The sequence below is a fragment of the Meles meles genome, chromosome 5, assembly GCF_922984935.1.
Source record: "Meles meles chromosome 5, mMelMel3.1 paternal haplotype, whole genome shotgun sequence".
In the NCBI taxonomy this organism is placed as follows: Eukaryota; Metazoa; Chordata; class Mammalia; order Carnivora; family Mustelidae; genus Meles; species Meles meles.
Window position 1 is genome coordinate 104,476,701 of NC_060070.1, and position 12,957 is coordinate 104,489,657.

Sequence of the window (12,957 nt, forward strand, 5' to 3'; positions counted from 1 at the left end):
GGTTTGGGATTTTTGAAGTAGGAAAGGACAGATCCTTACCAACCCATCAGCAATGAAAATGATGATTGCTAATTTCATGTTGCTAATACATGTGTGAGCTGGTCTGAAGCGTTCACACACTTATCATCCTCGTGAATATTCAGGAAGACATACCTGCATATACTGAGACAATTCAGTAACATCTTTTCCTGGCACATCAGCCTCAGTGAGAGCCTGAGTTTTTGTTTCTAAAAATGTCTGGAGCTTTTCTGAGAGGTTCTCGAAGAGTTCTACTTTGGTTTTTAGCTCCTCCATTTTGGCAAGTTTTTCTTTCTGTTTACGACTTGCTTCTGAAAACCGGACGGACAAGTCTTTCATCTTGGCTTGCAGTGAGGAGGCAGTGGATGGATCTGTGGTTTCCATGAATTTCTTCAGTTTTTCATTCATGGCATTTATGCTGCTCTGACGACCTGCGATATCCTGTTCCAACATCTGAAATGAACCAAATATTGCATATGTTTTATCATGATATTTACAAACAATGTCAGAGAGTGTTAAAATATGACCATACATAACCACATGAGCTTGAACAACCTGTGACTAGGAAAGTTAAGTGTTGGGGCTGACTGACAAGTTTGATCTGTCCTTTGAGGAACACCATCCCAAATCTCTTCAGGACAGAGTGGCGAACAGCTGGCAAGTTGCCCAGGCAAGGCAGGAGACGGCTGCTACTCGGCAACCCTTGGGATTTAACAGAGCCTAGGGATTATCGAGGGTCCTAATTTTTAAAAGGCTAGACAACACCAAGATTGATCTGATTAACCTCGTGTGCAGCTGGCTGAAGCTGTGATAAACAAGATAGGCCTTGGGCATGTATAAGCCCCCTGTAATGAGTTACATTTGTGAGAAAGTATACAAAGCTCTCTCTCTATTTCTTCAGAGAAAAACTGTTTCACACATGTGTCTCAGTGTCAGTACTGCTTTTCACAGTTTTATTCAGGAAACTTTCTTTTCTTTATCCTTAAGTTTTATCTTCAATTTACCCATTCTTGGGACTATTTAAGTGGGTTTTTTTTTCATCTAAGTTTTTTTTTTTTTTTCTTGTCAAATGTCACTTACAATGTTTTTACTGATGACATCCTGGAGAGCAGCAGAGTTCAAGGGCACTTGACCTTGCTCTTTCAGAGAACTTTCCACATTTCCCATCCAGTCCAGCATTTCATCTAGGCCATCCTGCACACTCAGTGAGCGGGTCAAGGTTATCTGCAGTTTTTCATTTCGTTCGTTAACAGACTTGGATAGATCATCATATCTCCCAACAATGTCATCTAGACCAGAAAGATCAGAAAGTGTTAACCACAAAGCTCTCTTTGCCCTATTCCTTTTCAAAAATACACTATGGTGGTTCACACAATTTACACACCAAAACTGGAAAAAGAAAAGAGGTTTAAATGATAAATTCAAAATGCATAATCAGGGCACCATCTAAAACCTTAACAAAAGAAGAAAAAGATCTCAGTGAAATATAAAAAAAAGGAAGTATTTTTTAAAAAAATAGTTGATACATATGTCATCTGCGTTCAAAAAGAGCTTTTTGGATGCACAAACATTTGAAGTGTCCCAGAAAAATGTTAACAGTCTAAACAGCCAATCTTTGGTTCTCAATCTGACATTTTCAAATTAGCCGTACTATTAGATAACTACATGGAAAAAAGAAAAAGATGACACTCATACACAGCTATTCTCAAGGACAATACACAGCTATAAAAAAATATATCAAGAATTAACCTTTACATACAAAAATTATCTCTCCCTTGTGTATAACATACATTCTCCCTTCCTCTCTCTCTCTCACACACACACACACACACACACGTACTTAAGCTTTTGTCAACCTTCACAGTCTAAGTAAAGTACTTGAAAGCACAGAAACTGACAGACGCACATATGAGAAAACAGACATATACAATGAGAAAAGAGATGAGGAAAATCCACTGAAAATAAGAAAGGTTGAGATTACGATTCTAAAATATAAATAGAATTTATATGAAAAGTTTAACAGCAGACCAAAGGGAAAAATAAATAAGGTTAATAGGTTGACCTATCTCAGATGAGCTTAACCTTATTTTCAATTCTGAAGACTTCAGATGTTAAACATGCTGTTCTAGCCTAGTTTTCACTCAAACACAAAGTTCTATACTTTAACATCCCACATTCTATACTGCAGACCTATGAGAAGTTCAAAGAACAGTGATTTTTCATGTATTAATCTCTCTCTGGAATAAATCATCAATTTATTACTTATTGTCCAATAATTTGAAAAGCATTTTAGTTATTTATGAATGCTTTAGTTGGATATATTGTATGTTCAGTTAGAAAACTCTTGATGGCAAAGACATGAGAGTGAAAACATTTTACATGCTGTGTTTGGCCCATGGAACACAATCTACAGAAGCAATATTTCTCTTTGATTATTTTACTATAACATGAAAAAACACTTTTGACAAATTTTCACTGAATTGAGAGGTTAAGATAAGCTAATCTAAGGCGACAGTCAATGGTCCTGTCAGAGAACAGGATGAAGCCTGGGAGAGTGCAGAGCAGGGAGGGGGGCAGGAGGTGTCGGGGGGATGCACTGAATATGCTATCAGCAGACAAAACAAGAAGCAAGTTCAAATATAAGCCTTCTTTGGAAGTCACAGAGAAAATACTCTGAATTACAGGAGGTGACGGATTAGCAGGTGAGCTGCCTCTCAGGTGGGCAGTTCTGTGTGTCAGCAGGGTAAATCAGCAATCTAGTTAGCTTTGAGCAGTTCTTTCCCAAGCAAAGTCAGCTATTGTACTGAATGGGCACGTTTTGAGTGTTACTATTTTTGTATTTCTTAGTGATGAAATATTGTCACTGAAGTGAATTCTTGCTTTTACTAAGTAAATATTATTTTAGAAGAAAAAGGTACGAAATGAAATCTACTCTAAGACTTATTTTTTTAAGTGGTTGGTTTTCTTAGAGGTCAGATAGAGCTTAGAGAAATTCCTTTATATCTTAAATGTATTTTCACATAGTCCTAGAAACTTATGCCAGATAGAAGTTTTAAAGTCTTAATGTATAACGTGAATTTTTAAGCTAATAAAAATGAAACTATGTACCCTTAACAATGGGAAAAATGCCTCTTCAAATAACAGAAGCACATATATATAATAGTCTTTCTTTTCCTCCAAATCTCCATGCCCAAGTCCTTATAGCAGTGGTTGCCAATGTGGGATGACAAGATGGTACTCTGGGATATAGGAACAAAATATTAGAACTTTCATTCGTATTTTTATCTTATGCTTTTAAATTATATGTTCTTGTGTTTTATAATTATAGCACACATAATGTGATGATAGTATATCTTACAAATACACACGTATACATGGGGTATATGCTGAAATTTTCTTGACAGGGATGCATGCTCAAAAAAGCAAGAATGAAAAAAAAGTTTTCCTTCCATAGACTGGTTTTAGAAAAGGAAAGTTTCATCCTTCTCCTCATCTAAAATTTCTACTCAGATTTTAATTCAGACATGCTTTGGTGTGAAACACAGGTCCAATCATCTTACAAAACATTATGCTTTTTATTTCATGCATAGAAATATGTAATAACCTTGAACTACACATTAGCAAATCAACGCAGAAAATATAGTAAGGCAGCAAACATTTATTGATACCCCACGGTGCACTTAATCTAAACTAAATACGATCACGCAATAGCTCTTCTCTCAAGAGATAGCGACTCTAACGTGAGAGGGCACAGAAGCGCCACTATGAATGGATACAAGTTTCTAGTATTACTGGAGAAAACTGGGGTAATCAGAGCCCTGTGAGACCACTCAAAGGCTTCCAGAAAATGGGGAGGTGGAAACACTGTTTTAAAACATGTCTTTTAATGCCAGCCATGCTTCTGCTTTCTATAAAGACCCCTCAGTGAGACTCTTTTGGCCATAGGTTTAGAGTCTAACTCTGCCCAATGCCTTCCACCAAAAGAATCTCATGTCCTGCTTTCTGTGGTGAGTATTACATAAAGGAAGAGGTTTTGTTACATTTTCTAAAAATAACAATAAACTTTAAACAAACTCTTCTCAAAATATACAACCCCCATTCCCAATATACCTGCCCCAAAAGGCATGCCTCCTCCCGGATGGGGAAGCACTATTTCACAGGGAAAGGGCAGAAGCAACACCATACGCACCCGTGAGTGTGTTCTCCATATCAGAACACCTTCATGGAGAATCTACCTGTGAGAAAGCAAGCAGGGAAATAAACACCTACCCAGTGTTTTCTGGATGTCATTCTTGGCTGGAAGCAGAGATCCTCTAGCATCTAAAAGCACTTCAGCTGTTTTTTTCAGTTTCTCTACAGCAACCTGTTGACTTGATATCTGTCCTTGCAGAGCCTGGAGGATCGAATGTTTCAGTTATACTCAATAGTACTAAATGATGTATTTCTAATAAAAAAATTATTTCTAGTACAATAAAGTAACATTGGACATAGAAATCTTTTCATCATTATCAACTTACTCCAGAGTCCTTAGAATAAGGCCAGTTATAAAGTGGTGTTAGCAAAGGCATCAACCAGTGAGGACAATATAAATTCAGTCTTGAAATAAACCACTGAGCATACGTTCATGACTCGTCGCCTGGTTCTTGATCTTGCAACCCTCCTCCCCAACCTGAGATCTCCCTTCATCCCCCTTTTAGGGTATTGTCCTGGACGAGACCCTTAGTAACCACCAGAAAACAAAAATAAAACCAACCTAATGCCAAAAACAAAACAAAACCACCTTTAGGACCATTTCTGACTCCACATAAGGAAATAAGGAATTCTGTTTCTATACAAAGTCATATTTATTTCTGTTTATTCAACAAAAGTTACTTAACATCTAACAAATTCAAAAAAATCTTGCTGCGTTTGTGAAAATACAAAACCAGATACAAAGCTCACCTGTATGGATCTTATAATCTATATTAGGAATTCGTTAAGTGCTACTGGAAGCTGAGAGGGGGCTAAGTGCAGAGGGAAATGAGGACCATTCTCCATGCTGGTGGTACTAGGCTGGGTCCTGAGGAAGGTATGGAAGGAGGCAGGCAGAAGTAGGGAGGACATGTCCCTGCAGAGTGAACAAAGACGGGGACTGAAATATCACAGGACAGGGGAGGGTCCCAACCAGGTAGAGAATGTGTCTGGGTGAATAAAGAGCAATAGGACTGTCCAGCTAAAGAGGTTACATTTCATCCTGCAGCAATGGAGAGTTGTTCAAGGATTCTGAGTATGGGTTGACATGCTCAGAGCTGTGTTAAGAGAAAGCTAAATGAGTAGCACTGTGTGGGATTATGACATGAGTAAGAAATGAAGCAGAGATGCTAGTTGGAACAAATTCAGCAGGAACAGAGGAGACAGCCCCTTCTGGGCTGGGAAGACTAAACTGGTTACAAAGTTGGGGAGGGTCTCTTGATAAATGGTTTTCTAAAGTTGTGCTTTGAGATACGGTAGCCACAAACTACCTGCTTTCAAAATTTTAAATTAATTGAAATCTAATAAAATTCAAAATTCAATTCTTCAGTTGTCCTAGCCATATTTCAAGTCCTAAGTAGCCAAGGGTAATGAGTGGTTACCATGTTGGAGACATTATAGAGCATTTCCGTGCTCACAGAATGTTCTATGGGATATCACTGCTTAAGGAGGCAGGAATAAGGAAAAAGAAGAGACAAGAGAAGCATCCAGTGTTTTTGAGCCTAGGCAATTAATGGAATTCATAAGCAAAAGTGGGAGCAAGTTTAGGAGCAAAGGAGAGTTTAGGAATTTATGACTTCAAAGAGCTCTTAGGATCCTCACATAGAAAGAAAAAAAAAAAAAAACAAAACCAGTGAAGCTGGAAGTGGAGTGACTCTGAACACAGGCTAGAACTAGACATAAAGCTCTGGAAGCCACGCCCCACAACGAGACCGCCAGAGCTGCAGGCACTAGAGGAGGAGGCCAGGCGGACTCATGGACGGTTCTTAGACGTACGTGCTGAGAAGGAAAAAAGAACAGATGTCATCAAGGAGGTAGAAATGGGACTGGAATAATTCTGTCCCCAGAAGTTATAGGAAGAGAGAAAATGGAGAAGGTTAACAATGCTGTTTCCTTCAGAAAGGATACCAGAACCCTGGATTTGCTGAATTAAGGCCCTACTTCTCTAAGTACATGTGGCTCAACAGTTGCAACAGAGAGACAAGAGACAGAGGCAAGAACCACAAAGTCTTCCAGAAGCCTGGCCCCGCATTCCTAACACCTCTGACGTATCTGTATCCAAATGGGCTGTCCACCAGGCCCCATGCCTGACTTTCACTTCACTGGAGCTACTCAAGCTCCTCTTCCAGTCTCACACTCGGATTTCAAATTCAAATTCCCATATGCCCAACTGTAGATGAACTCATCCCTGGCCATGGGCCCAGGTTTCCAACTGCCTCTTGATCATTTCCATCTGGGTGTAAACAGTCACCTCAAACTCAAAACACTGAATCTGAACTCATTATCTCACCCCCTACACCTGCACTCCTCCTGCTGTTGCATCTCATGACCCAAGCAATAACTCTGAGCTTCCTTCTGGATGCTCCCTCAACCCTCCTTTCCACATGCAAATCCAACACCAGGCCCTGACAATTTTACCTGCTTAATGTGTTTTTAAAAGCAGGCTGCTGCTCTGTATTTCTGGATCACTGCACTCAACTGAGAAAAGCATCCTACCGAGCCCCCTGCCTCCAATCTCTTCCCCGACATAGCTCCCCCAGTGTGTTCTACCTACAATACATTATTGGACCATATCACTCCCCTCTTTAAAATCTTTCAGTAGCTTCCCATTGCCATTATAAAAACGACGGACTTGAGCCTACAATGACATCTATTCCTTAATTCTACCTTCAATCTCATCTTCTCCCACCTCCTGTTTCAGAAATGTCCAAAAACACAGTTGTTTCATAACTATTTGCTCAAGCTAGACCCAACATTTAACACCTCTATATGTTAACCTTCTCACACTACCTATCCCCCCATCATCCTGAGCCTGGCTCTTGTTCACCCATTAACAGTCAGCTGGGAAACCCCCTAACTTTCTCTTTACCCCTAGTTGGCAAGAACTCCCCCAGGGGCTCCCATAAATACCCTGTGAATAATACTGGATTTGTCTCTTTAACTTCTTTGAGAACAAGGAATTTATTCTATTCCACTTCCTTTTCACTGCCCAGCATAGTGCTTGGGACACTGAAAAAGTTTCTAGAAGTTTCTAAAAGAAGTAAATGAATGAAAAGTAAATAAGTAAAAACATCAGGTGTAAGATCCCAAAAGATCCTCTTCTATTTCTGCCTTCATTTCAGACTAAAGCAAACACCTACAGCCAATGGCATATATTTCCTCAACTAATTTTCAGATTCAAGTAATTTACACGATGTACGGGCAGCCCATATATGTCAAAAGCCTAGCAAGCTATGGCCAAAGTGGGATTTGTGATCTGTGTACCAGATCCTAAAATTGTCCCAAGAGGCCAAAGACTCTGTATCAAAGTGGATCTGTCTAGGAAATCCTTTTACAGGTTTAGTTACAGGACAATTCCTCATGACAGGAACTTTACCTAGAACCAGGCTGAAGTCCAAGCCGCAGACACAGTTTGCTGGCACTGCATACTTATTTAAGAGATGAAATAAGGCTAAGAATACCTCAAAAAAAAAATTTTTTTTTGAATGTGAGTTCTCCAAGGGGAGAGGCAGAGTTTTAACACCTTTGTGTCTTCACAAAGCCTAACAGTGGGCCTAGCACATAAACGTCTACAGGATAGATACATGTGAAAGTCAGCATGGTTCTACAAAACGTTCAGTACCAACGTCAGCCCAACCTAGCATCCTAAAACTTAGAAATGGATCACAAGAGAAGCACTTTTTTATTCATCTCTTCTTTTCAAAACATTCCATGCCTTTTCTCTCATAATTATGTTCAAGTCAACAATTATTAATCCCTAACACATATCAGGTTATAATTTAACTAGGGTGGGGGTTCACAACAGAGCTTCAGAATAAAATTGCAAATTGAAATATGTACCATATGTAGTTTTTAATGGATTTCAATGAAATCAAAACATAAAGAAGCATCTACGACAAGGGGCTACTGAGAGATTATGACCTTGGTCTCCTCGCCTGGACTAGAAACGTGTGAAACTTATAAAGGGCACTTGTCCAAGACTCAGGAGACACCTGGCTTACAACATCCCTGAGCTCAGTGCAAATGTCGACACTGTCAGTCAACACGACCTAGTTCCATGCCTAGTCCCAAACCCAGGCCTCTAAACTGGTCCCCAAATCCTGTCTTTCTGTGCCTGGTAAGGAACCACAATGTTTTCTGTCCATGGATCTTTCTGGAAGCAGAGCTTAGAGTCATTAACAGTTCAGTTCAGTGGTATCAGAGTGCTGACAACACAGCACCAGTCCTTTGAATAATAATGCTAATAACAATGTGCTATGGACAGAAATGTGTCAAACGACCAACTTGGATACCCCCGAGTTACAGTTATTATCCAGCAGAATATGCTAGTATTGTAAGTGTAGAGAAAACTGAATTTTCTGTGGTAGTCTTATGTGTTTCTATTACTGCTGAAGAAAAATACTTTTTAAATGTTAATAAAATTGAGAGAAATGGAAAGTGCCCAATCCTCCTAAAAATGTATCCTTGCTACACACTGAGATCATCTGTAAGGAAAATAAGAACATATGCCAAGAACAACCTAAATTGCATATTTAATTTTTAAAGTTACGCTGTGGCTTAGTTAGAATTAATTCTCTTTTGAGACGTTGCTCTCCTCTTCAATGTTCCTTTGGTTGCCTGACAACTAGGAGAGTCTTCTTCCGCGGCCCATACCAAGAAAGTTTTCCTCTGTTTGACAATTAATCCAGGTACTGGTTTAACTTTAAAACTACAGCATCCTTTTGGGTTCTTCTTTTTCTTTTAGCTCTAGTTATAGAAAAATTACTTTCATATAGGATGGACTCAGTTTCCTGATAAAGACCTTAACTTAAAATGTGTTGTTTTTAGAGTAATCACTTTCCTATATTAAAAATACCTCACTTCTTAACTAAATGTCATGTAGACAATCTTAATTATTTTAAGCCATTGGCAATTTCTACCAAAATATTGGCCTTTACACTCTAGTCTGTCCTCTGCCCCTACCACATATTCTGTTCTTGGACACGTGATCAAGTGGGACCGGGAAACTTAATTAAGACAGACTTGTTCTTGTGCTTGCGGAAAAAATAAACACAAACAAAAAGGCCCAGGACTGGTAACACACACCCAAAGGAAGGGAGCCACCCCCGGGAGGCCGCGCCCCCACGGGGGTGCCCACCTACAGCAAGATCTCTATCCTGGAGCCTCAGGTGACACTGGGTAAACGCTGCAGCCCAGGAGAGAAGCAGTGCCCTCCATCCTAGGCTACGACTTAGCTTTCTTCCAACCACAGGAGGCCAGTCTCAGGCAATACCTAATGTTAAGCTCCCTTGACAAAGGCACCTGTTTTCCCTATTAACAGCATGAGAATGGTTTCTGATTCTGTAACTCGCAGATGCAGCTGAATTCTGGAAGGCAGCTGTTTAACTGGCAATACTGTGATGACCTCCTAGCAACGGCAGCAATGACTGCTACCCACCTGCTAAAAGGAGACACAGAATTGATTTATGAAATGAAACTTCCAAACTCAAAATCATCGGTCATATGGAACAGGAGAAAAGTACTTCAAAAATGATCTCCCACCACATTAAGATTCTAAAATGTGTTTTAAATTTAAGATAGAGAGACTCTCTCTGCCATTGTGGGTGTGCTGAGAGTTCCTCAATTATTCAAGTCTGACATCAAGCCTGCACTTCTGAAGGAGCAGGCAGACTTCCTGAGAACTGTGCCAGGCAATAACGGCAGTTTATGTCTCTAAGAATCATGGGGACCCTCAACAGGAATACCGGTCCTGGTCCTCAGAATGGAACAATGACATCCCTTCCTCCCTTCCACCTGTTCGTTCTTGAACACACCATTATTTCGTACCTCCTTTGGACCACGCACTCTTGTAGGTGCTGGGGAGAGAGCCAAGAACAAAAGAGAGAAAACGCCTGCCTTCATGGAACTTACTTCCAATGGAGGAGAAAGACAATGAACAAAATAAATAAGTGTAAAGATACTTATTTGGTCAGGGCAATACAGATTTTTCATTAGGGAGGAGGGAGCAGTGGGATGCAAGCCATAACAGCAGTGTTAAACCCGTTCACAACAGTGGAAAACACAACCTCATTAGAAAGAGAAATTAATGGACTGTGAATTAGAAAGAGAAGTATGTTTCCCATCCTCTGTTCCCCTTTCCAAAGCAAAACGATCACAAAAGTGTGGGGGAGCAGAATGCTTTCGAGACAACTGAAGGGCTGGATAGCTCACTTTTCTCTCTCTGTCTCTCCTTCTCTGTCTCTTTCTCTTACCTTGGTCTCCTCTAACTGCCTTTGCAGATTTTTAGGGTCCACAGCGATGGGTTCAGATAAGTGTTTGCTCGCTGTGACCTCACAGGCCTGGAGCCCAGAAAGGAGTCCACATGAAGCTTCTTCGTAGTGTTGATATTTATCCACCAGGTCTTTAAGGTTATTCCCAAGGACATTGCACTAAAAACAATAAAAATGAAAACTCAGAAGAAATGAAGGGTGGGGGGTTAAAATCCTACTGTATATGTGTTAAAAACCATAGTACCTATGAGTTAGGCAATTTGGAAAACACCAGGGTTCAACCAAAGTTAGGGAAAAATGATAGGACTAAGATATTTTTCTTCATGCGAAGAAGCATCTTCAAAAAGTAACCATAAAAATGAAGAGATAGTCCTAGATTTATACCAGTGCAAAAACATGTTTACAGGGGCTGGGGCTCATCACCGAATGAAGAATTCGGGTATCAATCACCACAGGAACTAACCTACCAGACACATTCCAAGTTTTATATACCACATGGATAGCTATGTATTTGATGGGAAAGTTTTCAAAGTACTTTTATAAATCACTTCTATGTCACCCAAGACTGAAGTTGCACAAGCAGGGCAAATAATCTAGAGCAGAATGGAGCAAAGGCCAATAACCAATGATGCTCCTCAAACCATTTGTGCGACTTGCTTAGTCTGTTCAACTTATACTGTGAGGAGGGAAATGTCTTCTTAGTTTTGTGGTGTTTTTTTTTTTTTTTTAAACAAAAGCCTTCTGCTTGTGCATAAGGAGAAGCTGTAACAGTCTGTTAGCTGGGAAGCATTACAATAACGCACTGATCAACCACACCTGCAAAACAAACAAGTGTGAAGGGAAAATGATCTGACATGAAAGTTTGGTCCCAAGCCTGAGAGGCTGCAAATTGGCAAGCCACACTTCAGGTCCGGAACCAAAACACAAACGCCATCTGGTGGTCAGATCGGATATTGGCGTTTTAGAGTTAAGGCTGTCTGGAAACCACTTGCCAAAAAAACTAAATCGATACCTTGAGGCTCCTAACCTTCAAACACGTTTGCTGAGGTAAAGCAGATGAGTAAGAAAGAGGGAATGAGGATGAAACCACCTCATGTCCTCTGCTTCAGTTCTTCAATTTCTCGCTTCTAATTCCAAAACCAAAGTGGAAAGGACAGAGTGAAACTAGAGTCACAGGCTAATCTCCCCTTAAAAATAAAATTACCTTCGAGTAGAGAGACCTGAACCGATCGGTGGCATGATCCAGTTTGCCCTGGACCTCTCTGTGGGTCGCCGAAGTATCAATGCTTTCCTGGGCAGCCTTGCCACTGCCGCTTCTCCTGCTGCAAGATTTGGCCGCTTCTAACACTCTGTTTCCAGAAATTGTGATGTACCTCAAGTCCCCTTTGTGAGAAATGACATCCTCTGAGAAACTCTTCTGCCGCTTCAGCTTGGTCAGCAAGCTGCTGAGGTCATCTGCGCCTGCCTCCAGGTTTTCCAGCTCCTGCTCTGACTGCTGCAGCCAGTGCTCGAACTCGCTGTAGTCGGCATCAAACTTCTCCAGTTCCTCCTGCAGAGAGTGAGTCAACTTCATCTTCTTCTCCGACTCGGCCAGCGCGGCTTCGTAGTGTGCTTTCAGTTCCTTCATGTTCTTCTGCAGTTTCTCTTTCTCCTCGGGAGACAGATGGTGGCCCTGTGTATCGAGCAAGGCTTGTGCAGCCTGCGTGGCCACGAGGACAGCCTGGTGCTGAGAGGCGATCTTCTCGTGCCGGGCCTGTGTGAGAACACATCGGTCGGGAGGTCAGAGCTGTGACAGGGTTACACAGAGGAGGCTGTTGGGGTTCCCCCAACCCCAGTCACCTCAGGATGGACAGACTTAAATGAGCCACAGGCCGGTGACTGGATTCTCATTAACCTCATCAAAGTGCACAGTATTTCCCTCATGTGGGTGCATTTCAGAAGAGCAGACTTGACCATTCTAATTTCATTTTTATGGAGATTTTCTAGTCTTCTCTAAAACAGCCCTTAGATAGTCACAGAAGACAAGTACTGATTTTGAGAAGTTGGGAAAAAATGTGATGAATTTCTCTTCCAATTGAAAGACAAGCACCTATAGTCTGATCTCATTCTAGTCACTGCTTCCTGACAACCATCCCGAAGGGACTGCTCCTGTCTTAAGCTAATTACTGAGCAAAGAAATACAACATTTTTATTAAGAAATGATCCTGAGAAGACACTTAAGAAGGAAAAAGAGAATTTGTTAATTTGAAGGCTATAAAAACACTAGGACAACAATAAAGCAAGAACAATACACCTTCGGAGAAGCCCAGAGAAAGTTAGAGGAACATACACAATCAAAGGGAATACTGGAGCTACTGGACTTCACTGGGCCTCAGCTTCCTACATGAGGAAAAGGGAGACAATGAGCCCTACACATCCTAGGTTTGCTGACACGACTTCA

The 12,957-nt window shown here is 40.8% G+C and overlaps 1 protein-coding gene across 22 annotated transcripts in view; it reads right to left on the bottom strand.

Moving 5' to 3' along the window:
- Positions 1-12,957, bottom strand: part of DST (dystonin) — a 480,329-nt gene that overhangs the window by 111,642 nt on the left and 355,730 nt on the right. For all 22 annotated transcript variants that reach the window (XM_046005408.1, XM_046005389.1, XM_046005387.1 and 19 more), the window contains 5 exons: positions 11,722-12,270; positions 10,500-10,676; positions 4,288-4,411; positions 1,099-1,307; positions 154-471 (listed from right to left, as the gene is read on the bottom strand). In XM_046005408.1, coding sequence (XP_045861364.1) covers positions 154-471; positions 1,099-1,307; positions 4,288-4,411; positions 10,500-10,676; positions 11,722-12,270 — 1,377 coding nt within the window. The remainder of the gene's footprint in view (positions 1-153; positions 472-1,098; positions 1,308-4,287; positions 4,412-10,499; positions 10,677-11,721; positions 12,271-12,957) is intronic.